Source organism: Trifolium pratense, linkage group LG4 (genome assembly GCF_020283565.1).
Source record: "Trifolium pratense cultivar HEN17-A07 linkage group LG4, ARS_RC_1.1, whole genome shotgun sequence".
NCBI lineage: Eukaryota > Viridiplantae > Streptophyta > Magnoliopsida > Fabales > Fabaceae > Trifolium > Trifolium pratense.
Window position 1 is genome coordinate 10,319,479 of NC_060062.1, and position 25,893 is coordinate 10,345,371.

The 25,893-nt window shown below is 31.5% G+C and overlaps 4 protein-coding genes across 4 annotated transcripts; all 4 read left to right on the forward strand.

The window, feature by feature from the left end:
- Positions 1-4,741: 4,741 nt before the first annotated feature.
- LOC123922090 (repetitive proline-rich cell wall protein 2-like) lies at positions 4,742-5,119 on the forward strand. The gene has a single exon (XM_045974835.1). The coding sequence runs from the start codon at positions 4,742-4,744 to the stop codon at positions 5,117-5,119; it is 378 nt and encodes a 125-aa protein (XP_045830791.1).
- A 2,021-nt stretch (positions 5,120-7,140) lies between these two features.
- LOC123922091 (repetitive proline-rich cell wall protein 2-like) lies at positions 7,141-7,539 on the forward strand. Its single transcript, XM_045974836.1, has one exon. It carries the CDS (start codon positions 7,141-7,143, stop codon positions 7,537-7,539), a length of 399 nt encoding a protein of 132 aa, XP_045830792.1.
- Positions 7,540-18,997: 11,458 nt separating this feature from the next.
- Positions 18,998-19,721, forward strand: LOC123922092 (repetitive proline-rich cell wall protein 2-like). Its single transcript, XM_045974837.1, has 2 exons — positions 18,998-19,428; positions 19,703-19,721. Exons 1-2 carry the CDS (start codon positions 18,998-19,000, stop codon positions 19,719-19,721), a joined length of 450 nt encoding a protein of 149 aa, XP_045830793.1.
- A 2,853-nt stretch (positions 19,722-22,574) lies between these two features.
- LOC123923335 (RING-H2 finger protein ATL7-like) lies at positions 22,575-25,722 on the forward strand. The gene is made up of 4 exons (XM_045976021.1): positions 22,575-22,934; positions 23,871-23,953; positions 24,625-24,805; positions 25,298-25,722. Exons 1-4 carry the CDS (start codon positions 22,662-22,664, stop codon positions 25,478-25,480), a joined length of 720 nt encoding a protein of 239 aa, XP_045831977.1. The 5' UTR covers positions 22,575-22,661; the 3' UTR covers positions 25,481-25,722.
- Positions 25,723-25,893: the final 171 nt, after the last annotated feature.

The following is a 25,893-nucleotide window of genomic DNA, read 5'->3' on the forward strand; positions in this document are numbered from 1 at the left end:
AGTGATTAGACCACTGCCACGTGTTCAGGAGGCAATAACTTGACATGTATTGAGGATTAAAACAAAATGAATCTGAAATTACATGGACAACACAAAACAAAAAATTAGGAACTAAAACTCAAATGTTTCATTCACTATGTCTTTCAAATAGATAAACACTTCAAAAATTATATTTTCCCTTTTATTTTGTTAAAAAGTGTCCATGCTTCATTCACTCACACATGTTATTAAAAAAAAAAAATATCGGCACAATCACAATTACCATTCCCTCACGCAATTTTGTTCAAATAAATATAGTGGTGATTGACACCGAACTTGGCAGGGAATATCACGGTTCAGTTCCCCGCAACTGTGATCGGAAGGGGGTTGGAACCACTTGATGATAGAACTGGTCTCCGAACCAGATTATGTTGGATATTTTCATATATAATTTATTTTAAAGTTAATTATTATATTATTAATTTATCATTGAATTAGTCATCAAATATTGTTGGTCCATTCCTATTTAAAAGGGTTTAACTTTGTAACGTTTTATGTTAATTACAATCATAATCCTAATAACTAGACTTTTATGGTTAATAATATTTCAAGAGTATCCAAGGACTTTGTGGTTATAAGAAAGGTACCAAGAAGAAGAAAGAGATATATATATATATATGGGTTTGAGAATGGGAGAAAAAAAGGAGATACAACAAATTATATTACTAAAATAATAATACTAAGTTCCCATGAGCATCCAAAAGGAGTTCGTTGAGACCTTGCTAATTCACGTGCAGTGCTAGCAAGATGTGACTGTTGTATCCTGGAGGGTATTAGCTATGAGGCCAACTGCACCGGGTAACTTACCTGTGGCGGCGAAATACTCTTAAGCCCAGTGCAATTTGCATGCCTCAGTCATAATGCGATAAGTTCTTCTTGTTCTATATTTTTATTTTATTATGTATCATATATATTTGTAATATTTCTTTGATTTATTGTAATGAAATAATTCTATGTCATAATATTTTTCCAACAATCTTAAGAGTAATTTTGTTGACATGGAATTATGTAGAATTATCATTATATTTATTTTTTGGATCAAATGATTTGTTTATAAATTTTAAATTGTGAAATGAATTTAGTATGATATCGATGGAAAGCAAATTTTGAGGCTAATCACTCCAGGAGCGTGGGGATCTTGATTGTATAGAGAAATGGTGAATGAGTTTCATCCAGGTTCTATTTACTTATTTCACTTTATCTATTTTTCCTTGCTCAAATATGATTTATTAGTGTTAATTGCAAACTATGTCCATGAGTATGTTTTTAAACTTTGAAATACCGTGTACGTTTTCGATACTATTCATGCTGGTTTACTTTCCATACTATTCATGCTAGTTTAATACTTGAATTGCTTAGTGTTATGGAATAATTATTTTGTACCTATGTTAATACTGTATGTAAGTTTAGAGTTTGTTTAACGTGGTAATTTATCTTGTGGATCTTGATTTTAGTTTCGGATACTTTGTCATAGTATTGACTAATTGAGTTGAATGTGTAGAATTGATAGTAGTGTTTTTTAAAAGCTAAATTTTGTTGAGCATAAATTAAATTGATATGTGCACTTCAATTTGTGTAAAATGGATTTGTAATGTGGGGGCTTATTTCATATAAAGAAATCGGAGCAAAGTATAATTATAAGTGTAACAATGCTATTCTCCTTGAAATCATCGACAAGAGGTCTGGTACATATTCAAACTTTTAAGTTTTGCAAGTTCTGAATTTTATATTGAGTTTGTGATTGTGTCGAATTTGTACATCAAGCCAAAGACGTAGTAGTGATTTTATAGTTTAATTGAAAAAGATAAACTTAATTTTTCTCTTAGATATATGGGAATATTGCGTTTATCAAAATTGTTTTGAGGAACTAGTAATTTTGAGCTTGAGTTTCTAAAAAGGTTTATATTGGTTTTGTGTATGCTGTGTTATTCGAAAATTATTATTGTTAATTTTTAAAATTAAAAGTGTGTTTGTTTCTTTTAAGTATGTGCCTATATTGCAATGGAAGAATATTGTTTTAAGTTATGGAGTCAGCATTTTTATATACTTATCACTAATTTTTTATGGTTACCACTCTGTGGACTATAAAGTTTTGTTTAACACAACTAGTGATTTAATATGCTGAATTGTTTATCATATTTATATTTTAAGATCACCTATCGATAAGTGTACATCGTTGTGTATGCAAATTTTATTGTGTGATTATTGAGAATGCACTTTGACATATATGAATTGATAGAAAAATAGATGTTTAAATTTCAGTTTCTACACTATAGATGTTGATTTATTATTGCGTTTATTTTGCCTAATATCTATAGTGTGCACTAATTATAATTCAAGTGATGCAGTAAGTTTTAGTTGCCACTGAAGCAGAGTAATACTAGAATTTGGAAACATTGTGTTTCTCGGGAATGGACAACTGCATCTATTATGTATTGAGAAACCATTGGACATATTTGAGCCCAAGATTTTAATATTTGAGAGATATTATGAAATATAGAAAAATATATATATTGTGGAGTATCCATTGTATTAGAATAATACAATGATGTTTAAAGAAACCCGTCGATAAGAAAATAAATATTTGTGTGGATTTATTTTTCCAATGTGGGGGTTTGTCGCTTGAAATTATTTCGAGTAGACTTGGATAAATAATTTGTTTGGAAAATTAATTCTATCAAATGTGGGGGAGTTGTCACTTGGAAATTTTCAAGTAGACCTATGCCAATAAATCTAAATATAGATTTAATTTCTCCCTTAGTGGAGGTGTTGTTGCTTAGAATTTATCTAAGTAAGCCTATGATAATATATCATAGATGTACATTTGAAAATAAATGATGAAATATTGATTAAGAGACGTCTTAGTCAATGTATTGTGATTTTGTGAAACAGCGCGTTGTTGAGTGATATATATATATATAAAGGATCCTGTGATAATCCCACTGAGCAAGAAACTAGTGGATGATATATACATCGAGGGGGATGGATTTATGTCCAATACAAAAATTGAGAGTGATGGTAACCCAACATAGATTGTGAAAATTCGCAAGGCTATGTTCATATGGGTAAGAACAAGTCACTTGTCAATTTGAGGAAACACTATCCAATTTATATTTGAGTTCATCCCTATGGTGTAGGATAGTGTATACTGCAGCGATGGAGGTTGAGTTTTTCTCTTAATGAATCTATAGCTCATGAATGAGTGGTGTGCTTGACTGTGGTGTACACTTGATAGATTCACCTATATGAGTGTTGAGGTGAGGCCGCTTCTATGAAAGCTTGGGCAGACTTTCTAGAGCCACTCATGAAATCCAGGAATAGGTGCAAGGCCAAAATGCACCACACCGCGTTGAACAACTTTGGACGAAAGATCAATGTGAGTGATGAAGTCACTGTTTCACATACGGAATGAGGTTCATAGAGGTTATAATCTCACCGACATTCTAGTGGATCAAATTTCATTTGCGCTCTATGTGCTAGTTCATAGTCCAAAAGACACTAGTGCTTATGCGTTGATTTTTCACGCTCTTGGGAACATCTAAAACTTAAAACTTTAAAATAAATTGTGGGGGATTGTTGGATATTTTCATATATAATTTATTTTAAAGTTAATTATTATATTATTAATTTATCATTGAATTAGTCATCAAATATTGTTGGTCCATTCCTATTTAAAAGGGTTTAACTTTGTAACGTTTTATGTTAATTACAATCATAATCCTAATAACTAGACTTTTATGGTTAATAATATTTCAAGAGTATCCAAGGACTTTGTGGTTATAAGAAAGGTACCAAGAAGAAGAAAGAGATATATATATATATATATATATATATATATATGGGTTTGAGAATGGGAGAAAAAAAGGAGATACAACAAATTATATTACTAAAATAATAATACTAAGTTCCCATGAGCATCTAAAAGGAGTTCGTTGAGACCTTGCTAATTCACGTGCAGTGCTAGCAAGATGTGACTGTTGTATCCTGGAGGGTATTAGCTATGAGGCCAACTGCACCGGGTAACTTACCTGTGGCGGCGAAATACTCTTAAGCCCAGTGCAATTTGCATGCCTCAGTCATAATGCGATAAGTTCTTCTTGTTCTATATTTTTATTTTATTATGTATCATATATATTTGTAATATTTCTTTGATTTATTGTAATGAAATAATTCTATGTCATAATATTTTTCCAACAGATTAGGCGATCCAGTAGACCGAATACTGGTGGTGAAAACAAAAAAAAATATACTTCTCATTTCAAATATTTACTAGTATATTTTTTATACAATGGTGTTTTGTTTTTTTCTCTCCTTTGATGATTTGTTTTTTCTTCTACGTATGAGTCCACACTTGTATAATAACTATACACTGATTAATATCTCTTAAACTTAATATAGTTATAAATTTCTTTCACAAATTACTACAAACAATAAAAATATTAGTTTAGTTATATACATTTTGTATTTAAGGACTTGGTCCTCCTACGTTAAATTCGTGTGGCCTAAAGTACACGATTGACCGTGTCGTAGTATGTGGAAAAATGTTACATTGATGCAACTTGTCCATATGAAAATAAATTCACATAAATCAATGTGGAAATTCCACATAACTACTTGAATTTTAGTACTCTGAAAGGGCCAAATAGTTCCCTACTCAAGATTGTGATATTCATCTATGAGTGGACTTACAAAGATGACTAAAATGGCTTCCTTTAGCTTCCTAGTGTTTCTTCTTGTTACTCTAACCGTCATCTCTAAAGGGCTTGCAAACTTTAGTCGAACTCGAATTATCCCCAATCACCCTTTTTATTATAGACCACCACCAACCGAGAAGCCCCCGTTATACGGACCATCAATTGGGAAGACCCCAGGATACATATCAATAGTACCGCAACCATCACCTATTAACAGGACACCAATTTATAGAACACCGGTAGAGAAGCCACCTGCATACAAGCCACCAGCTGAAAAACCTCCAATTCATTATAGGCAACGGGTAGGAAAACAACCTCCGTACAATCCTCCAATTGAGAGCCCTCTTATTTATAAGCCATACCCGCCACCAACTTATAAGCCATAAATTGATTAGTCACTGGTGGTTTATTATTAACCTCCAAATCAGAAGCAATGCATTTAACCACCCAAAGTACAAAGTACTCTCTTAAAAGTTATGTTACTAGTTTATAAAGTAGTAAGATATTAAATATGTCTTGAGTGATATATATTGTTTGAAAGCAAGGATTTTAGATTCTTGGCATCTAAATTTCAATCCTTTGTTTAGAGTGCTATTTTTGTTGCAAAATTAAAAATAATGTGAGTGTAAAATAGAGCACGGCGTCTTTTGTACTCTAAATTATGAATAAATTTTTTACTGTTTATAATGTTCTACGGTTGGTTGAAATGTCATTAACATTATTGTTAGAGTATCTTTGATCTAGTAGTGAAGGATTTGAGTAGGGTGCTAGAGGTTCTGGGTTCGATCATCAACTCCATAGTAAATTACAAAAAATAATTAAATCTCTTATTTATCAAAAACAAAATCAAAAGAAGTTTGCATTTCTTATTTCATAACTATATTTTACACTAGTACGATCTTGCACAAAAAATTTATTTGTTATGCTTAGGCAAGAAATCACGTAGAAAGTATTTGACTAGATATTGAGCCTGTTTTTAAGTTTTAAAAAAAATGATTTTAAAAAAAAAATAGAGATTTTTTTTGAGATTTTGAAGAAAAAAAAAGATTTTTTTTTACTAAAATGATTTTTGAAAAAATCTGAAACAAACAAAAGTAAAATTTAAAAATAAAAAAAAAGATTTTGTTTTTTAAAAAATAGATTTTTTTGCTGGAAAATCTCAAACAATTATGATCATGTCATTGTGACAAGCGGAAGCAGGAATTGTGTTTGACTGAGTTTAAAATTATAATTTACTAAAGAAAAAATAAAATATTGAAAATACTCCATATATACAAAAAATTATAAAATAAGTTCAAAGTTAAATTCGCAAAAAAAAAATTTCAAAGTTAAATTTGAATTTTATGGGCCATTGTTTTTAAGTTGAACTTTTTTTGTCCCTTTATTTTCACATTTATTGAAAATTTGGTCTCAACTCATGTTGTTGACATAAAAATTGCAACATCTTGCGTAAAAGAAAAGGTGAATTATAGTCTCATCAAAAGATATATTGAGAAAAAAAAATCACTTTTTTGTACAAAATATTTATAGATAGAGTGAGAAAAAACCGCTGAGCAACATATTTATAAATAGAGTCCAATAAATTGAATGAAAAAAAAAAAACTATTTTCATGAGTTTAATAAAATAGGGAAAATAAAAGTGAAATTAAACCAATAATATAATAACATATTAGTAAAAAAAAAGTTTTAAAAAAAGAATCAACAAATACTACCTCAATCGGTAGAAATGTCGAAATTGTTAGTCTCGACCGTCATGACTAGGTTCAGTGATAAAAAGGATAAAATTGAAGTCAAGTTAATCTAATGTGCATTAGTGGATACTAACGTGCACAAGTATTGTATACGTATAACTTGAGAAACATAGTCTAAGTTATACGTGTGGACATTTTTCATGTTAGCCGTGTTTAAAATTTTATCCTTGCAAGTAGTAAAAAGTGTTTAAGTAGTTGAAAAAGTGTAAGTGTTGTTTTATAGTCTTATATAATTTTTATCAATATTGTAAATTCTTTTAATATACTAAAATAATTTAGTTATATACATTTTCTATTTAAGGACTTGGTCCTCGAATATAAAAAAAATGAAATAAAATAAGGACTTGGTCCTCCTATACGCTAAATTCTTCTTGGTTTGGAGTACATGATTGACTGTGTCGTGGTGTGTGGAAAATGTTATAATGATGCAACTTGTCCACTCTAATTCTCATATAATATGAAACATTGCAACCATGTGAAACAAATTCACATAAATCAATGTGGAAATTCCACATAACTACATGAATTTTGGTACCTGAAGTTTCCTACTCAAGATTGTGACATACATCTATGAGTGGACTCACAAAGACTAAAAACTAGTATAAAAGCAGCTAGTCCCTCTTGTGTTTTATACACCAAACTCAAAAATTACTAAGATGGCTTCCTTTAGCTTCCTAGTGTTTCTCATTGTTACTCTAAGTGCCATCTCTCAAGGGCTTGCAAACTCTAGTCAATATCGAAATAACCCCAATAACCCTTCTTATAGATATCCCTATACACCAAAACGGCCCTATTCTGGATATCCCTATGCTCCAAGACGACCTTACTATGGACCACCGCCTCCGGTATACAAGGCACCAATTGAGAGGCCCCCGGCAAACTTGTACCCAATAGGGAGGACACCATCACCTAATACCAGGGCACCTATTTATACGCCACCATTGGAGACGCCACCTGTCTACAAGCCACCAATTGAAAAACCTGTAAATCAATATAGGCCGCGGGTAGGGAAACCACCTGTGTACAATCCTCCAATTGAGAGTCCTCCAATTTAATAGCCACAAGTTGAAAGACGCCCAAGGTACCCAATACACCCGCCACTAACTTATAAGCCATAAATTAAGAAGCCACCGGTTTTTTAGCCTCCAAATAAAAAGTCATGTCACCACCCAAAGTACTTGAAGGTTATGTTACTTGTTTTAAAGCAAGGATTTTAGATTCTTGGTGTCTTAATTTCAAATCTTTTGTTTAGAGTTCTATATACTAAATAATGCCAAAAAAAAAATGTGAGTGTAAAATGCGAGTGTAAAATATGTGCTTTTGTACTTTAAATTATGAATAAAAACTTTACTGTTTAGATGTTGCACTGCTGGTTGAAATGTCGCTAGACATGGCAATGGGACGGGGCGGATGTTGTAATTGGAACACAATAAAAATGCAATATTTGGAAGCCGTTAGGTTTGGTCTAGTGATGAGAGGTTTGGATAGTACGCTATAGCCTATAGGTCATGAGTTCGATCCCCAGCTCATTGTAAACCAAAAAAAAAAAGCAATATTTGGAAACCAGCAGTAAATTAAAATGCCAAACTTTACCAAAAAAAATTAAAATGCAAAAAGTTAGAAACCAACAAGGATATTAGAAAACAACTTTGGAACACAATATGCAAACCAGTGTTTCTAAATGCAATATTTCAACCTCAAAAATAATAAAAATAACATGACAACTCTCCCTCCTATGCAAATGATGGGTAGCGTGCTTTATACTTACTCTCGTACTCAGATTCATATGTGCATGGATAATAACTTTTGTATATATACATGTACCCTCTAGATGCTTAAGTATTCATACTCACCGGCATTTCTACTAAGAATAAATTGATAAATTAAAAAATATTATATCAATTTAATAGAATTAAAATGTTTTCAAAAATTTTAATGTTTACTTATGGAGATATAAACAAAATTATTATTAATCATGCTAAACTTCATATATTTGTAAATATATTCAGATTGTTTGTGCATTATTTATAAATAAATTTTATTTTAATAAAAATATGCATAGTTTAATAATAATGTATTTTTTAAAATTTATATACATATATTTTTAAATAATAATACAAAATAAAAAATGTAAATATATATTAGTATAGGGCAGGGTGGATACTGAGGTGTCCATAGCTGCACCCACCCATACCTCTCATTTTTGATCGGTAATTACCTTACATAATAAATGACTAAAATTATAATTTAGCTTAATTTTTATTTCTTCTTAAGAGGAGTACTAGAGTCACGACCTCTAACACACTCTATAAACACACTTCAATGGTCTACTATCATGTCATCCACATTTTTATTTCTTTTCCTAGCGACCGGATTCAATTTGACAGGGTATTTTTTGTTTTTTTTAATTTTAGAAGGTCAAAATGTCCAACACTCATTACATAATAAATGACTAAAATTATAATTTAGCTTAATTTTTATTTCTTCTTAAGAGGAGTACTAGAGTACTAAGAAAAAGAAATTTTTTGAATTTAAATTTCTTTTCGTGTGTCCCTTAATTCGCACATGTTAAATGTGCTTAGACCAAGTCTGAACAGATTTTTATCTGTTAAACGGTCAAAAATTACGTGTCCCTATTTTTGTGCCACGTTTGGAATTTTGACTGAGCAAATTCAGCTCCTGAAAATTCTCTGATTCCAGCTCCCTACTTGCCTATAAATACACTTCACTTCTTCAGTTTGAAACTCACTTCTTTTTCTCTGCATTCTGAGAAAACTGCTTCTTTCCTTCCCTCTTTTTCCTTCTTCGAAATTATTTTTATTGTTTCAAAATTTGAACGGCTGTAAACCGTAGAATTGATATTCGTATATCAATAGAGTGGTTCGATATTTCGTACCATATTTGGTGTTATTCTGACCGATACTACAGTGCAGTAGTTTATCGGTATTTCTTTGAAAAACGGCTGTTTTATCCTGGGGACTTCGCGGTTGATATACTACAGTGCACTTCTTCGAGTAGTTCCGCGAAAAGTCTTAAAGAAAGCGACCTAGTACGCGACTCAGCCAATAATAGTTTCGTTGCCATTTTTTTTGAAAAAATTCGTTTCTGTTTTTTTTTTAAAACTCAGTAAACCGTTGTACAACAGACACCAAGTTAATGCCCAAAGTACTCCAGAAGATGATGTTAAACGTCTCTAAAGTATGATAGCATTAAATATATGCCTATTAAGTGATATATTATATAGTTTAAATAAAGCAAAGGATTTTAGGTTTTTAATTAGCATCTAATTTCAAACCTTTGTTTACATTGCTATATGTTGCCAAGACAATAATTAAGGTGGATGTAAAAGGAGCAAGAACATATATATGAATAAGAGCTCTACTATTATTAATTTCTAAATTGCCTCAACAAACTCATGTACTTAATAATTAGATTTAGTAAATGAACTTAAATAATTCAAGTGGCTAATGAGTTCTGCTATAAGGACGAATTATTTTAGAGAGCATGAGTACGATTTCCGATTAAAACAATCTTCGACACTAGAGAGTTAACACCACTTTTTTCTGAGAACTGGAGAGTTAACACCAAAAAACTTCAATAATTCTAGTTAGTTTTTTCTCATACTAATAATTGTAAAAGTGCATAAAAGCTCTTACATAAAACTAGATAAATTGTGTATTTTTTGTGTGTTAATTATGTGGTTTCTAGAGAAATTGAGACCTAGTAATCTGCAATTTGGCTGCAAATTAAAATGATGAGTGATAATACTACACTAAAATCATTTAGGTCTCAAATTAAAATGATCTAGGGTTGAAAAAATTTATGAGAAGTGGTATATTACCAAGTATTTTGGATCTTGTGTAGGTTGTAGTGCTGGTACATGCTAAATTTGGAAGAGAATCAAATGAGGAAACAAACATATGAACAAGGTACATATCTTAACTGATCGTTAGTTGGTTTAGTGGTGATTGGCGCTGACTTGGTAGGGAGAGCTGCGGTTCGAACCCCCGCAACTGTGATCGGGAGGGGGCTGAAACCACTTGATGCCAAAACTGACCCCTGAACCAGATTAAATTGATGGTGAAAAAAAAAAAAAAAAAAGAGTAATACATATCTTATATATATGCCTATTGTTGGCTCTTGGAGTGATGCATTGACAAAGAATGACAATGTTCGAGATCTCACTTATTCGAATCTTATTGTTATTGGTGAAAATATTAAGGGCAAAATGTGTTGCCTCCTATAATATTAGCATATTTGAATTTTAGTCCTTAAAACAAAATTCTCTCAATTGCCACTATAATTTTAGATGCATTTCGTTTTAGTCCCTAATTTGGCCATGTTACGCAAAAACGCCGACATGGTCAGAATCTACTGATTGGACCACTGCCACGTGTTCAGGAGGCAATAACTTGACATGTATTGAGGATTAAAACGAAATGAATCTGAAATTACATGGACAACACAAAACAAAAAATTAGGAACTAAAACTCAAATGTTTCATTCACTATGTCTTTCAAATAGATAAACACTTCAAAAATTATATTTTCCCTTTTATTTTGTTAAAAAGTGTCCATGCTTCATTCACTCACACATGTTATTAAAAAAAAAAATATCGGCACAATCACAATTACCATTCCCTCACGCAATTTTGTTCAAATAAATATAGTGGTGATTGACACCGAACTTGGCAAGGAATATCACAGTTCAGTTCCCCGCAACTGTGATCGGAAGGGGGTTGGAACCACTTGATGATAGAACTGGTCTCCGAACCAGATTAGGCGATCCAGTAGACCGAATACTGATGGTGAAAACAAAAAAAATATACTTCTCATTTCAAATATTTACTAGTATATTTTTTATACAATGGTGTTTTGTTTTTTTCTCTCCTTTGATGATTTGTTTTTTCTTCTACGTATGAGTCCACACTTGTATAATAACTATACACTGATTAATATCTCTTAAACTTAATATAGTTATAAATTTCTTTCACAAATTACTACAAACAAGAAAAATATTAGTTTAGTTATATACATTTTGTATTTAAGGACTTGGTCCTCCTGCGTTAAATTCGTGTGGCCTAAAGTAAACGATTGACCGGGTCGTAGTATGTGGAAAAATGTTACATTGATGCAACTTGTCCATATGAAAATAAATTCACATAAATCAATGTGGAAATTCCACATAACTACTTGAATTTTAGTACTCTGAAAGGGCCAAATAGTTCCCTACTCAAGATTGTGACATTCATCTATGAGTGGACTTACAAAGACTAAAACTAGTATAAAACAAGCTAGTCCCTCTTGTGTTTTATACATCAAACTCAAAAATCACTAAAATGGCTTCCTTTAGCTTCCTAGTGTTTCTTCTTGTTACTCTAACTGTCATCTCTCAAGGACTTGCAAACTTTAGTCGAACTCGAATTATCCCCAATCACCCTTTTTATTATAGACCACCACCAACCGAGAAGCCCCCATTATACGGACCATCAATTGGGAAGACCCCAGGATATGTATCAATAGTACCGCAACCAGGGACGGAACTAGGCATAGTGGAAAAGGGGCAGCCGCCACCCCAACATATATATAGGACTACTATACAATCCTATGTATCTAATACATTGCCACACTAGATATTAATAAAATAATATAGTCTGCCACCCATGTTCTGTTTGGTTCACTCAACTCAATCATTTATAAAGATTTATATTAGTATATATTTATAAAATAATAATATTTATTAACTATTTTAATTTAACTTTTTTTTAGGTAAATTAAGAGCATTATGAGACATCATAGTGACTAGTAGACTAACTCACTAAAAGTAAAGTAAATAAATAGTAACCAAACCAACTTGTTCACCAAGTAGTAGTCTAGTCTTTATCTTTACTTACTATAAAAGATAGAAGTTGCAACCCTAATTGGATGACATCATGCATGATGTCATTGGAAACCCTACCTCCTTTAAACCTTAATCCATTATGGTCAACCCTCTCTTGACACTTATAAGCATGTGTGAGTCTATCATGTGTTGTCAAATAGTGATATGACAAGTGTGCCATGATATTTGCATTTATTGACTTATGTCATGTGTGATGCAATAAGTCTAATGCTCATGTGACAATTGTGTCTTGGTGATCACTTAAGATTCAAGAAGCTTTTGGAACCTCCATCTTGCATGCATTGGCTACATATATCTTCTTCAAGTCAAATGACACCCTAATCAAGTGACAAGTATAATGCTTCTACTTCATTTTCTACTATCCATCCATGGTTTTGTTTTGCATAATACAATTTGCTATGTTTCTCATATCCTCATTGCATTGCAAGTGTAAGAATTTCATTGGCTTTAAAAGCTTTACTTAGCATCCATCGATCCTCTTCACTTTCAAACACTCTATATAATCTCTTTCAATCCGTCAAATACACACACTAGTTTAACCTTTCATCCATCACCCTCACTCTTTCTCACATACACCACACACGTCAATTTTCTCTCTCTCTCTCTCTCTCTCTCTCTCTCTCTCTCTCTCTCTCTCTCTCTCTCTCTCTCTCTCTCTCTCTCTCTCTCTCTCTCTCTCTCTCTCTCTCTCACACAACCTACATCACATTAAATCACAACAATTTTTTTTCTCTTTCACAACTAACATCACCTTAAATCTTCATATTCTTCCCCAAAACCACCACCACCACCACCACCACTTATCCGATCTTTTTATTCCTCTATCTCTCAAAAACAAGATTGAAAGACAACAACAACACAAATTTTTACACAAAAATTTTACAAAAAATAAAAGGAAGAGTGGAGGATTCAATCACTTTGTTTAACGGCTTGCTCAAGCAATCCATCTATTTAAGGTGCATTAAGTTAGAGCAAAAATCATGCAACTATAAGGAAAAGTAGATGATTCAAGCACTTCGTTTAAGAGATTGATTTTGAAAAAAATGGGATTAAAATACTTATGAATGTTGTTTATTTTGTTTAAACTTGAGAACACTATCACGACCCATATATGTTTTTCTAAGCATGATTTAGTGAAACTTAATTAACAAAAAAAATGAATACAAAAGCTCATTGGTGAAAGTGAAAGAAGAGAGAGGAGAGAGTTTTTGAATTAGAGAGAGAAGTAGAGAGCGAAAATGAATCCAAAATGAGCAAATTTGAATTTTTTGGGTATTTATAAGGAGCAGGTACGCGCGCCTATGACAGAAGCATGCACCCGCGCCATCCTGGCCTTTGAATATGATGAGACTCATTCGCGTGTTAAATTTGATTAATGTACCACTTTGCTCATATAATTGGGTAGTATAACTTTGTTAATAAGTATTTTAATATCAACATCCATGATTGACATATATATGGTGTTTAGTCGAACTCATGCAATGCACGGTCTTTGCTCATATAATTGGGTAGTATAACTTTGTTAATAAGTATTTTAATATCAACATTCATGATTGACAACGTCCATGATTGACATATATATCGCGTTCTGTTGAACCCATGCAACGCACGGGCTTTGCTCATAAGATTGGGTAGTATAACTTTGTTAATAAGTATTTTAATATCAACATCCATGATTGACAATGTCCATGATTGACATATATATATGACTTTCGTCGAACCCGTGCAACGCACGGGCAGTCGACTAGTTTCTCTTAAAAGAAAAACACGGAAAACCTAATCCCCAAATTCATTCAACCACAATTTCAAACCAAGATTTTCAATTTCTCAAGCATCTGTATTGCAAGACGGTTATTGAGTTGAAGCACCACACTCTTGTTGACTACAAGTAAGTTTTCAATTTCAGCCATGAAGCTTGTGAAAACAAGGCTTCGCAATAAAATGGAAGATGATTTTCTTGCAGATACTTTGACTATCAAAAAAAAGGTCGAAGATAATTATTATTTCGATGGCTATATTTTGGTATATATATATATGCTTTTTTAGGATATATGTTTTTTATTTTCCATTAAACTAAGGTGTATGCAATTATTAAATAGTAGAAGTTAGTTATGGTTGATGTTATTTATCAAGTGTTATATTTCCGCCACCCCCGATGATTTTTTCTGGTTCCGTCCCTGACGCAACCATCTGTTGAGAATAATATGCCTAAATATCTTCTGAAGATCTTAGATTTAAATATTATTTAGATTTATATTTAAAATATGATAATATTAGGTTTTATGATTTATATTTCTATTTAGAATATTTAAGATTTGTTTAGAATTTATTATAAGATTAGTTTTGTTTTAAAAATATATGATTTGTTTTTATGTAGCTCTATATATAAAGCCATAAGCATAATGAATAAAATAAGAATTTTAGTATTCTTCATATAACCCTATATTTGAGGAGAGTTTTCTCCCTAAATTTATATCTCACCAAATTCCACAATACAAAAACACAAAAAACCATATCAGTGGCATCCGAGCCAACATTCATAAGGACCTGTGAAGATGGATTTTTCAAAGGTTGCTCCTCCGATCTTTGATGGAGAAGACTATGATCTTTGGGCGGTGAGAATGGAGGCATTCTTAGATGCTCTCGATCTATTGGAAACTGTGGAGGATGATTACGATGTTTCTTCGTTACCAAAAGATCCCACAGCAGAACAGATGAAAACTCATAAAGAAAGAAAAACCAAGAGGGCAAAGGCAAAGACTTGTTTGTTTGCAAGTGTCTCACAAATCGTCTTTATTAAAATCATGACTCTCAAAACACCAAAAGAAATTTGGGATTACCTAATTAAAAGAAGAATATAAAGGAGATGAAAGGATTTGAAGCATGCAAGTTATGAATTTATTGAGAGCGTTCGAGTTGCAAAGAATGAAGGAGGATGAAACAATCAAGACATACGCTGATAAATTATTGGGTATTGCTAATAAGGTACGATTACTAGCACTCAATTTTCTGATTCCAGAATTGTGGAAAAACTCCTTGTAACGGTACCTGAAAGATATGAAGCCTCTATAGCCACCTTGGAGAACACAAAAGATTTGAGTAAAATCACTCTGCCAGAAGTGTTACATGCATTGCAGGCACAAGAACAAAGAAGACTTATGAGGGAAGAAAGAACTAAAGATGGTATATGTCTAGCAAAAGGTTTTGGAAAGAAACACCAACACAAACTATGTCCTCATTGCAAAAAGGATAATCACTCACCAAAGAATTGTTGGTGGAGGCCTGATGCAAAATGTGAAAAATGTGGTAAATTAGGTCATATGATGAAGGTATGCACATCACAACAACAACAACAAGGAGATGTTAACATTGCTCATGAACAATATGAAGAAGACCAGGAACTACTAGTTGCAATCTCAGGTTTTACAACCAACAAACCGTCAAAAGAATGGCTCATTGATAGTGGTTGCACAAACCATATGACTTATGATCGAGATATTTTCAAAGAGCTCAATAAAACTTCTATTTCCAAAGTCAGAATTGGGAATGGAGAACAAATTGCAGTAGAAGGCATTGGAACGATTTCAATTAAAACTCATGCAGGTATGAAACAAATTTCCAATGTTTTATATGTTCCTGAAATTAATCAGAATCTTTTAAGTGTTGCCTAGTTGTTGGAGAAAAATTATAAAGTGATATTTGAACATAAAAGTTGTGTGATTAAGGATCAAAACAATAAGGAAGTGATCACATCTCAGATTAAAGGCAAAAAATTTGTTTTAGATTTAATGAAGAATGATCATATTATTGAAGAGAAAAAAGAACTTAAATTCAAAGAAGATTGCGAAGATTCAGGTATTTTGAAGAAATTTCAAGTTAACGAGGAGAATAAATATGCTTGTGAAAAATCACCTAAAAGTCATAACAAATGCAATGTTTCTACCATGAAGTCCACAAGGCACAAATATGCTAAAGCTTGCGATAAGAAGAAGAATCAAAACAAGAAGAATAATTTTTCAAGAAGCTCAAATTGGATACGCACAAAAGATATTCAGTCAAGGAGGAGTGTTGAGAATAATATGCCTAAATATCTTCTGAAGATCTTAGATTTAAATATTATTTAGATTTATATTTAAAATATGATAATATTAGGTTTTATGATTTATATTTCTATTTAGAATATTTAAGATTTGTTTAGAATTTATTATAAGATTAGTTTTGTTTTAAAAATATATGATTTGTTTTTATGTAGCTCTATATATAGAACCATAAGCATAATGAATAAAATAAGAACTTTAGTATTCTTCATATAACCCTATATTTGAGGAGAGTTTTCTCCCTAAATTTATATCTCACCAAATTCCGCAATACAAAAACACAAAAAACCATATCACCATCACCTATTAACAGGACACCAATTTATAGAACACCAGTAGAGAAGCCACCTGCATACAAACCACCAGCTGAAAAACCTCCAATTCATTATAAGCAACGGGTAGGAAAACAACCTCCGTACAATCCTCCAATTGAAAGCCCTCTTATTTATAAGCCATACCCGCCACCAACTTATAAGCCATAAATTGATTAGTCACCGGTGGTTTATTATTAACCTCCAAATCAGAAGCAATGCATCTAACCAACCCAAAGTACAAAGTACTCTCTTAAAAGTTATGTTACTAGTTTATAAAGTAGTAAGATATTAAATATGTCTTGAGTGATATATATTGTTTGAAAGCAATGATTTTAGATTCTTGGCATCTAAATTTCAATCCTTTGTTTAGAGTGCTATTTTTGTTGCAAAATTAAAAATAATGTGAGTGTAAAATAGAGCACGGCGTCTTTTGTACTCTAAATTATGAATAAATTTTTTACTGTTTATAATGTTTTACGGTTGGTTGAAATGTCATTAACATTATTGTTAGAGTATCTTTGATCTAGTAGTGAAGGATTTGAGTAGGGTGCTAGAGGTTTTGGGTTCGATCATCAACTCCATAGTAAATTACAAAAAATAATTAAATCTCTTATTTATCAAAAACAAAATCAAAAGAAGTTTGCATTTCTTATTTCATAACTATATTTTACAATAGTACGATCTTGCACAAAAAATTTATTTGTTATGCTTAGGCAAGAAATCACGTAGAAAGTATTTGACTAGATATTGAGCCTGTTTTTAAGTTTTAAAAAAATGATTTTTTGAGATTTTGAAGAAAATCTAAAAATAGATTTTGAAGAAAAAAAAAGATTTTTTTTTACTAAAATGATTTTTGAAAAAATCTGAAACAAACAAAAGTAAAATTAAAAATAAAAAAAAAAGATTTTGTTTTTAAAAAAATAGATTTTTTTGCTGGAAAATCTCAAACAATTATGATCATGTCATTGTGACAAGCGGAAGCAGGAATTGTGTTTGACTGAGTTTAAAATTATAATTTACTAAAGAAAAAATAAAATATTGAAAATACTCCATATATACAAAAAATTATAAAATAAGTTCAAAGTTAAATTCGCAAAAAAAAAAAATTTCAAAGTTAAATTTGAATTTTGATGGGCCATTGTTTTTAAGTTGAACTTTTTTTGTCCCTTTATTTTCACATTTATTGAAAATTTGGTCTCAACTCATGTTGTTGACATAAAAATTGCAACATCTTGCGTAAAAGAAAAGGTGAATTATAGTCTCAAAAGATATATTGAGAAAAAAAAAATCACTTTTTTGTACAAAATATTTATAGATAGAGTGAGAAAAAACCGCTGAGCAACATATTTATAAATAGAGTCCAAAAAATTGAATGAAAAAAAAAAACTATTTTCATGAGTTTAATAAAATAGGGAAAATAAAAGTGAAATTAAACCAATAATATAATAACATATTAGTAAAAAAAAAAGTTTTAAAAAAAGAATCAACAAATACTACCTCAATCGGTAGAAATGTCGAAATTGTTAGTCTCGACCGTCATGACTGGGTTCAGTGATAAAAAGGATAAAATTGAAGTCAAGTTAATCTAATGTGCATTAGTGGATACTAACGTGCACAAGTATTGTATACGTATAACTTGAGAAACACAGTCTAAGTTATACGTGTGGACATTGAAGTCTTTCATGTTAGCCGTGTTTAAAATTTTATCCTTGCAAGTAGTAAAAAGTGTTTAAGTATAGTTGAAAAAGTGTAAGTGTTGTTTTATAGTCTTATATAATTTTTATCAATATTGTAAATTCTTTTAATATACTAAAATAATTTAGTTATATACATTTTCTATTTAAGGACTTGGTCCTCGAATATAAAAAAAAATGAAATAAAATAAGGACTTGGTCCTCCTATACGCTAAATTCTTCTTGGTTTGGAGTACATGATTGACTGTGTCGTGGTGTGTGGAAAATGTTATAATGATGCAACTTGTCCACTCTAATTCTCATATAATATGAAACATTGCAACCATGTGAAACAAATTCACATAAATCAATGTGGAAATTCCACATAACTACATGAATTTTGGTACCTGAATTTTCCTACTCAAGATTGTGACATACATCTATGAGTGGACTCACAAAGACTAAAAACTAGTATAAAAGCAGCTAGTCCCTCTTGTGTTTTATACACCAAACTCAAAAATTACTAAGATGGCTTCCTTTAGCTTCCTAGTGTTTCTCATTGTTACTCTAAGTGCCATCTCTCAAGGGCTTGCAAACTCTAGTCAATATCGAAATAACCCCAATAACCCTTCTTATCCCAATACACCAAAACGGCCCTATTATCATTATCATTATGGATATCCCATTGCTCCAAGACGACCTTACTATGGACAACGGCCTCCGGTATACAAGGCACCAATTGAGAGGCCCCCGGCAAACTTGTACCCAATAGGGAGGACACCATCACCTAATACCAGGGCACCTATTTATACGCCACCATTGGAGACGCCACCTGTCTACAAGCCACCAATTGAAAAACCTGTAAATCAATATAGGCCGCGGGTAGGGAAACCACCTGTGTACAATCCTCCAATTGAGAGCCCTCCAATTTACAAGCCACAAGTTGAAAGACGCCCAAGGTACCCAATACACCCGCCACTAACTTATAAGCCATAAATTAAGAAGCCACCGGTTTTTTAGCCTCCAAATAAAAAGTCATGTCACCACCCAAAGTACTTGAAGGTTATGTTACTTGTTTTAAAGCAAGGATTTTAGATTCTTGGTGTCTTAATTTCAAATCTTTTGTTTAGAGTTCTATATACTAAATAATGCCAAAAAAAAATGTGTGTAAAATGCGAGTGTAAAATATGTGCTTTTGTACTTTAAATTATGAATAAAAACTTTACTGTTTAGATGTTGCACTGCTGGTTGAAATGTCACTAGACATGGCTATGGGACAGGGCGGATGTTGTAATTGGAACACAATAAAAATGCAATATTTGGAAGCCGTTAGGTTTGGTCTAGTGATGAGAGGTTTGGATAGTACGCTATAGCCTATAGGTCATGAGTTCGATCCCCAGCTCATTGTAAACCAAAAAAAAAAAAACAATATTTGGAAACCAGCAGTAAATTAAAATGCCAAACTTTGCCAGAAAAAATTAAAATGCAAAAAGTTAGAAACCAACAAAGATATTAGAAAACAACTTTGGAACACAATATGCAAACCACTGTTTCTAAATGCAATATTTCAACCTCAAAAATAATAAAAATAACATGACAACTCTCCCTCCTATGCAAATGATGGGTAGCGTGCTTTATACTTACTCTCGTACTCAGATTCATATGTGCATGGATAATAACTTTTGTATATATACATGTACCCTCTAGATACTTAAGTATTCATACTCACCGGCATTTCTACTAAGAATAAATTGATAAATTAAAAAATATTATATCAATTTAATAGAATTAAAATGTTTTCAAAAATTTTAATGTTTACTTATGGAGATATAAACAAAATTATTATTAATCATGCTAAACTTCATATATTTGTAAATATATTCAGATTGTTTGTGCATTATTTATAAATAAATTTTATTTTAATAAAAATATGCATAGTTTAATAATAATGTATTTTTTAAAATTTATATACATATATTTTTAAATAATAATACAAAATAAAAAATGTAAATATATATTAGTATAGGGCAAGGTGGATACTGAGGTGTCCATAGCTGCACCCACCCATACATCTCATTTTTGACCGGTAATTACCTTACATAATAAATGACTAAAATTATAATTTAGCTTAATTTTTATTTCTTCTTAAGAGGAGTACTAGAGTCACGATCTCTAACACACTCTATAAACACACTTCAATGGTCTACGGTCATGTCATCCACATTTTTATTTCTTTTCCTAGCAACCAGATTCAATTTGACAGGGTATTTTTTGTTTTTTTAATTTTAGAAGATCAAAATGTCCAACACTCATTACATAATAAATGACTAAAATTATAATTTAGCTTAATTTTTATTTCTTCTTAAGAGGAGTACTAGAGTCACGTCCTCTAACACATTCTATAAGCACACTCCAATGGTCTACTGTCATGTCATCCACATTTTTATTTCCTAGCAACCGGATTCAATTTGACAGGGTATTTTTTTGTTTTTTTTAAAATTTTTTTTTTGCTAAGGACATCTGTAAAGTTATTTTACAAGTGAATGGGTAGTGTAATTTAATGTCATTAATAGTCTCGAGCACATGTGAAGCCTCGATATTCTAAAAATGACGAAGTATTGTGTCCGATACGTACTCGATACCGATACTCGTCTGATACTCTCCGATACACTTATCGGAAAAGTATTGGAAATTATTATTATTTTTTAAAAAAAAAATATAACCGATACGTGTCGGATACTTATCCGATACGCGTATCGGAAAAGTACCGGACAATTAATGTTCTTTGATGATGGAATCGTAGGAAAGAAGACTGATACAATTTGTGTTTTCTCTTGAGTATTGAATGTTAAAGTATTATGTTACCAACTATGTCTTTGGGTAGTACTTTTTTTTTATAAGCAAATTGTTAGTGTATTATATTGTTATGTTAATTTTTCTCCTTATCGGAACTTGAACCCTGGATCTTCAACTCCTTAACTCTAACTAGCTTAACCAGTTAAGTTACTCATTTCACTCCTCTTTTTGGGTAGCACTTAACTTAAGATTTGTAATTGTTACTTGTTTGCTCAATTTTAGTAATTTGAATGTTAATTTTTTATCATTATCGATTTTAGTTATGTTTATATATTGTGCATATATATATATATATAATTTAAAATTTAATTTTTAAATAACGTATCGCGGCCGTATCGTATCGAGAATTTTGAAATTTTTTCTGTATCGCCGTATCTGTGTCGTATCGGTATCGTGTCACGTATCAGAGCTTTATAGTCGAGCACCCTCCTTCTCACAATATGGGTTACTTACTTTTGAGTTTTTTTCTCATCTCAAATTATTTATCTATTTAGAATATCATCAAGATATCATTTTTCTCGTAAGGATTCTTTTTATTTATTACATTTCAATTGAACAAATTATTCCACTAACTATAATTAGTAATGACATTCTATAAAAAATATAAAAATAATATAAAAAAACTCATTTTATTATTGAAATAAACACAACTAATTAATTCCTTAAATTATCAAAAATCCAAAATGAACATCTATGAAGGAGTACCAACAAAAAAGATAATCTCATATTCAAGAGCGCTTAGATGGTATGGCACATATCTCTTTCTAAATTAATTAAGATTTTGTGTTCGATCTCTAACTTTGGGCATGCTACAAATTCAGGAGATTAGTCTCTATAGTTGCACGCAGATGATAACTAATTTAAGGAAGAAAAAAAATCTCCTATATATTTTGCAATTTCAAGAATTATCTTACCTCCTCCGTCCCACAATGAGTGAGTCAATTGACTATTTCACACATGTTAATTCATAACTATAACAATTAATATTTTTAATTATATAATAAAAAAAATTTGATATTTTCAAAATACTCAACAACATCTATGCTCAAAGCAATATACTGTAAATAATGCATATAGTTAATGGTGGAACAAAGAGAGTAAAATAAGAAATTGACACAAACTTAAGCCAGCCTATAATTTCAAATAAGAAATCGTATATTACTAATTTTTAATTAAATTTTTGTCGGTATGCATTCACATACACACCAATCTAATCTCATGAAATTATTCAACATTAAACTTATTTAATAATGCATTAATTCACTTCACTTCAAACAAAAACCAATTTGAGTTAGTTTATAATTTGTTACATGATTTTATATGGAAACTATTGATAATGTCTGAATCTCAAGGTTCTTCTTCTTCTTCTAATGATTCAGACATAGATAATAACGATTCAGGTTGTTGTTCCAACAGATCTAATCCTTCTGGAGTAGCTGAATTGAAGCTTTACAGAGCTTTTATATTCTCTGTTCCAATTTTCTTCACTTTGATTCTTCTTTTTCTTTTCTATGTTTTTTATTTGAGACCAAGAAGAGTTGATTGGTCTTCTATTAGGATGAGGTCTGTTTCTGTTCTACAACATAATCATAACAATGCAATTTCAACTGTAAGTACTTCTTATTCTAATTGTACTTTTCATGTTCTGTTAGGTTGGTTGTGTTTGTTTATTTACTTTATCCGGTAAGTAAAAATTCAATTTTTAGTTTCAATAATTAACTAATGTATCTGACCTATAATATGAGACCAGAAGGAATATGCATCAAAGATTATGTGCAAAATCTTTGAAGTAGTTGTAGATGGTAGTTATGTACTATATTGGACACGACATTGACATGTAGGTACTGATAATAATTTGATAAAATGAAATAATTAAATATACCCACTTGCATTATTACTGTTGTGTTGGCGTCGGACAACAATGCATGTCGTGGACACACCTTCAATATGAAGTGTTGTGTCAGTGTCTTGTTGTCAGTTTCTTAGGCTTAGATATATAGCAGAATGTGCAAAAGTAGCTTACTTTTTATAATCGAAAATTTAGAGTGAGGGGATGACGCCCTAATCCAGTGAATGGAAAGTCTTTGTGTTCAGTGCATAGTAAATTAGAAATACTTCACTTCAAAGTGAATAGTGATAACTTAAACCTGCAATATGGTAGATATAGTCCCTGTCATGTTTGTTAAGAAGTCTTACTTGCGAGATGGTCTGAATATATTGTTATAAAGTAGAGGCAATCCTCACCTTACAAACTGGTTATGTAGGGTTGAGTTAGGCCCAACTCCCAATTTTAATATGGTATCAGAGCCTCCTCCACAATCCGTTGGGCCGCTTGCTATCAGGTTTCTGATAGGGCCATCCACCATTTATATCTGCGCACCAAGTCCAATAGTGTTGGGCGCGAGGGAGTGTATTAAGAAGTCTCAATCCTCACCTTACACACCAGTTTTGTAGGGTTGAGTTAAGCCCAACTCCGAATTCTAAGAATGTTAAATTAAAACTAACTTGTTTAACTTTCTTTAATTATATCCTCTTTTTTTGGCAGTCTGATATGGGGTTGAATAAAGAATTGAGAGAGATGCTGCCTATTATTGTGTACAATGAAAGCTTCTTTGTCAAAGATACACAGTAAGTTATTGCGATAAACTTTTGAAAATAAACTGAAAACAATTATGAAGATAAACACTTATACATGTGTTTATATGATAGGATAAAATCTTTCAAATGTCCTTTAAAACACAATTAGTAATAGGACTTTGTGAGACTAGATATTATCAGAACTACAACATACATGGAATTTGAAATAACAACTTACTTGAAGCAAATTTATGGCTAAGGATACTGACAGTAGAAAATTAATTTATAGAGATGTTTACCAATATGACTTCTTTGTTTCTCTTTATATAGTCAAGAATTCATCATGTTGTAAACTTGTAGATATTGGTATGCTTTAGGACAGGAAAACGTTGCCATGTTCTGGAGTTAGCACTTAACGTTCTAACTTGCAAACGATGCATGACTCAGAAAATCTGTTTTGATATTTGTTTGTTGACATTGGCAAGAAATATGTTACAATTTTGTCAGACACTGCTTATGAACTTGCTTAGGTGGTATGTTTTGCATTGATGTTTAAGTCCTGTTTGGATAAACAATTTAGTTTAGCCCTTATAGCATAAGTGCTTAACTGCTTATCATATATGTTATTATGTATAAGTTATAAGTTTTTTTCATAAGCTATTCTGGAGAGCTTATTTTATTGATATGTCTTTCATTTTCCTCATCTGAAACTATTGGTGCAGATGCTCAGTATGTCTTTTGGATTACCAATCAGACGACAGACTTCAACAAATACCTGCATGCGGGCATACGTTTCACATGAGTTGCATTGATCTTTGGCTTTCCAGCCACAGCACCTGCCCTCTTTGTCGTCTGTCGCTACTACCTACTGCTAAATCTTCAACAGAAACATCCAATATGCAGGTAGATGACAGTAATTTCGATAATTTTGTTCGATACATCTAAAGGTTTTTGTTCAGCACCTATTATGATTTTAGAGTAAATAGTAGTTTTTCGTCCTTAAATGTGTGAGTGCTATCATCATAGTCCTTGAACTTATCAAAATTACCAAAACACACTTGAAGTGTCTTTTGTTAGTTAGTTTGATCCTCGTATGTATCTTTTGTTGGTTAGTTAGGACAGGGGTGTGAATTCCGTGAGTCATGTTGGTCCATGAAATTACTACTAGAAGACACACTCAAAGATGTTTTAGTAATTTTGATACATTAAGAGATTAGTGTCACTGTCACCGCCCCGCACATTCAGGGGCTAAAGTGACGGTTCACCCGATGATTTTATTGTTACATAGTTGATAATTGTTGGTCATGGAGTATTTGCAAGATGCTACAAACACATATATCGATGGATTATATATAGACATAATTGATTAATTGTTGACATTAGAAACCATATTAGGCCACAAGCAATGAAGAAATAGAGATGCAACAAAGCAATGAAGAAACACTAACAATGGAATTCTCTGACTCAAGATCTACTAGGCATCAAGAAACCACTGTCATTCAAAATGTCTCCGGAGAAATTGTGATCAGCGCTCACCACATCAATGTTGAGGGAGAAAATGCGAGAAACAACCAATAGAAACATGGAGATATGCGAGAGTATTGGGACCAAACCGTCAACATCAGCATCACGCCGAAATCTTTGATATATTCCTTGTGCTAAATTGCAACAAGATCATGGATTTCTTTTTCCTTATGGTTCTTTACATTGTAGTATTGTCATTATATGAGAGTTATGTATCATTTATCAACATTTAATTCAAATTTTTCTATGATGTTGAAGGTTACATTAAAAAATTGAAATTTGAAGTCACTTGATCATTTTTGTGTTTCCATTTCTATCTTTTCAAACAAAATACAACACCTTAGACAAATACTTGAGATTCATAAAATTTAACTATTAATCTTGTTGGTTATTCGAGTCTATTTGCTCCCGATAATAAAAAAGTGATTTTGACATTCAATAATTTATAGATTATATTTTCGAGATTT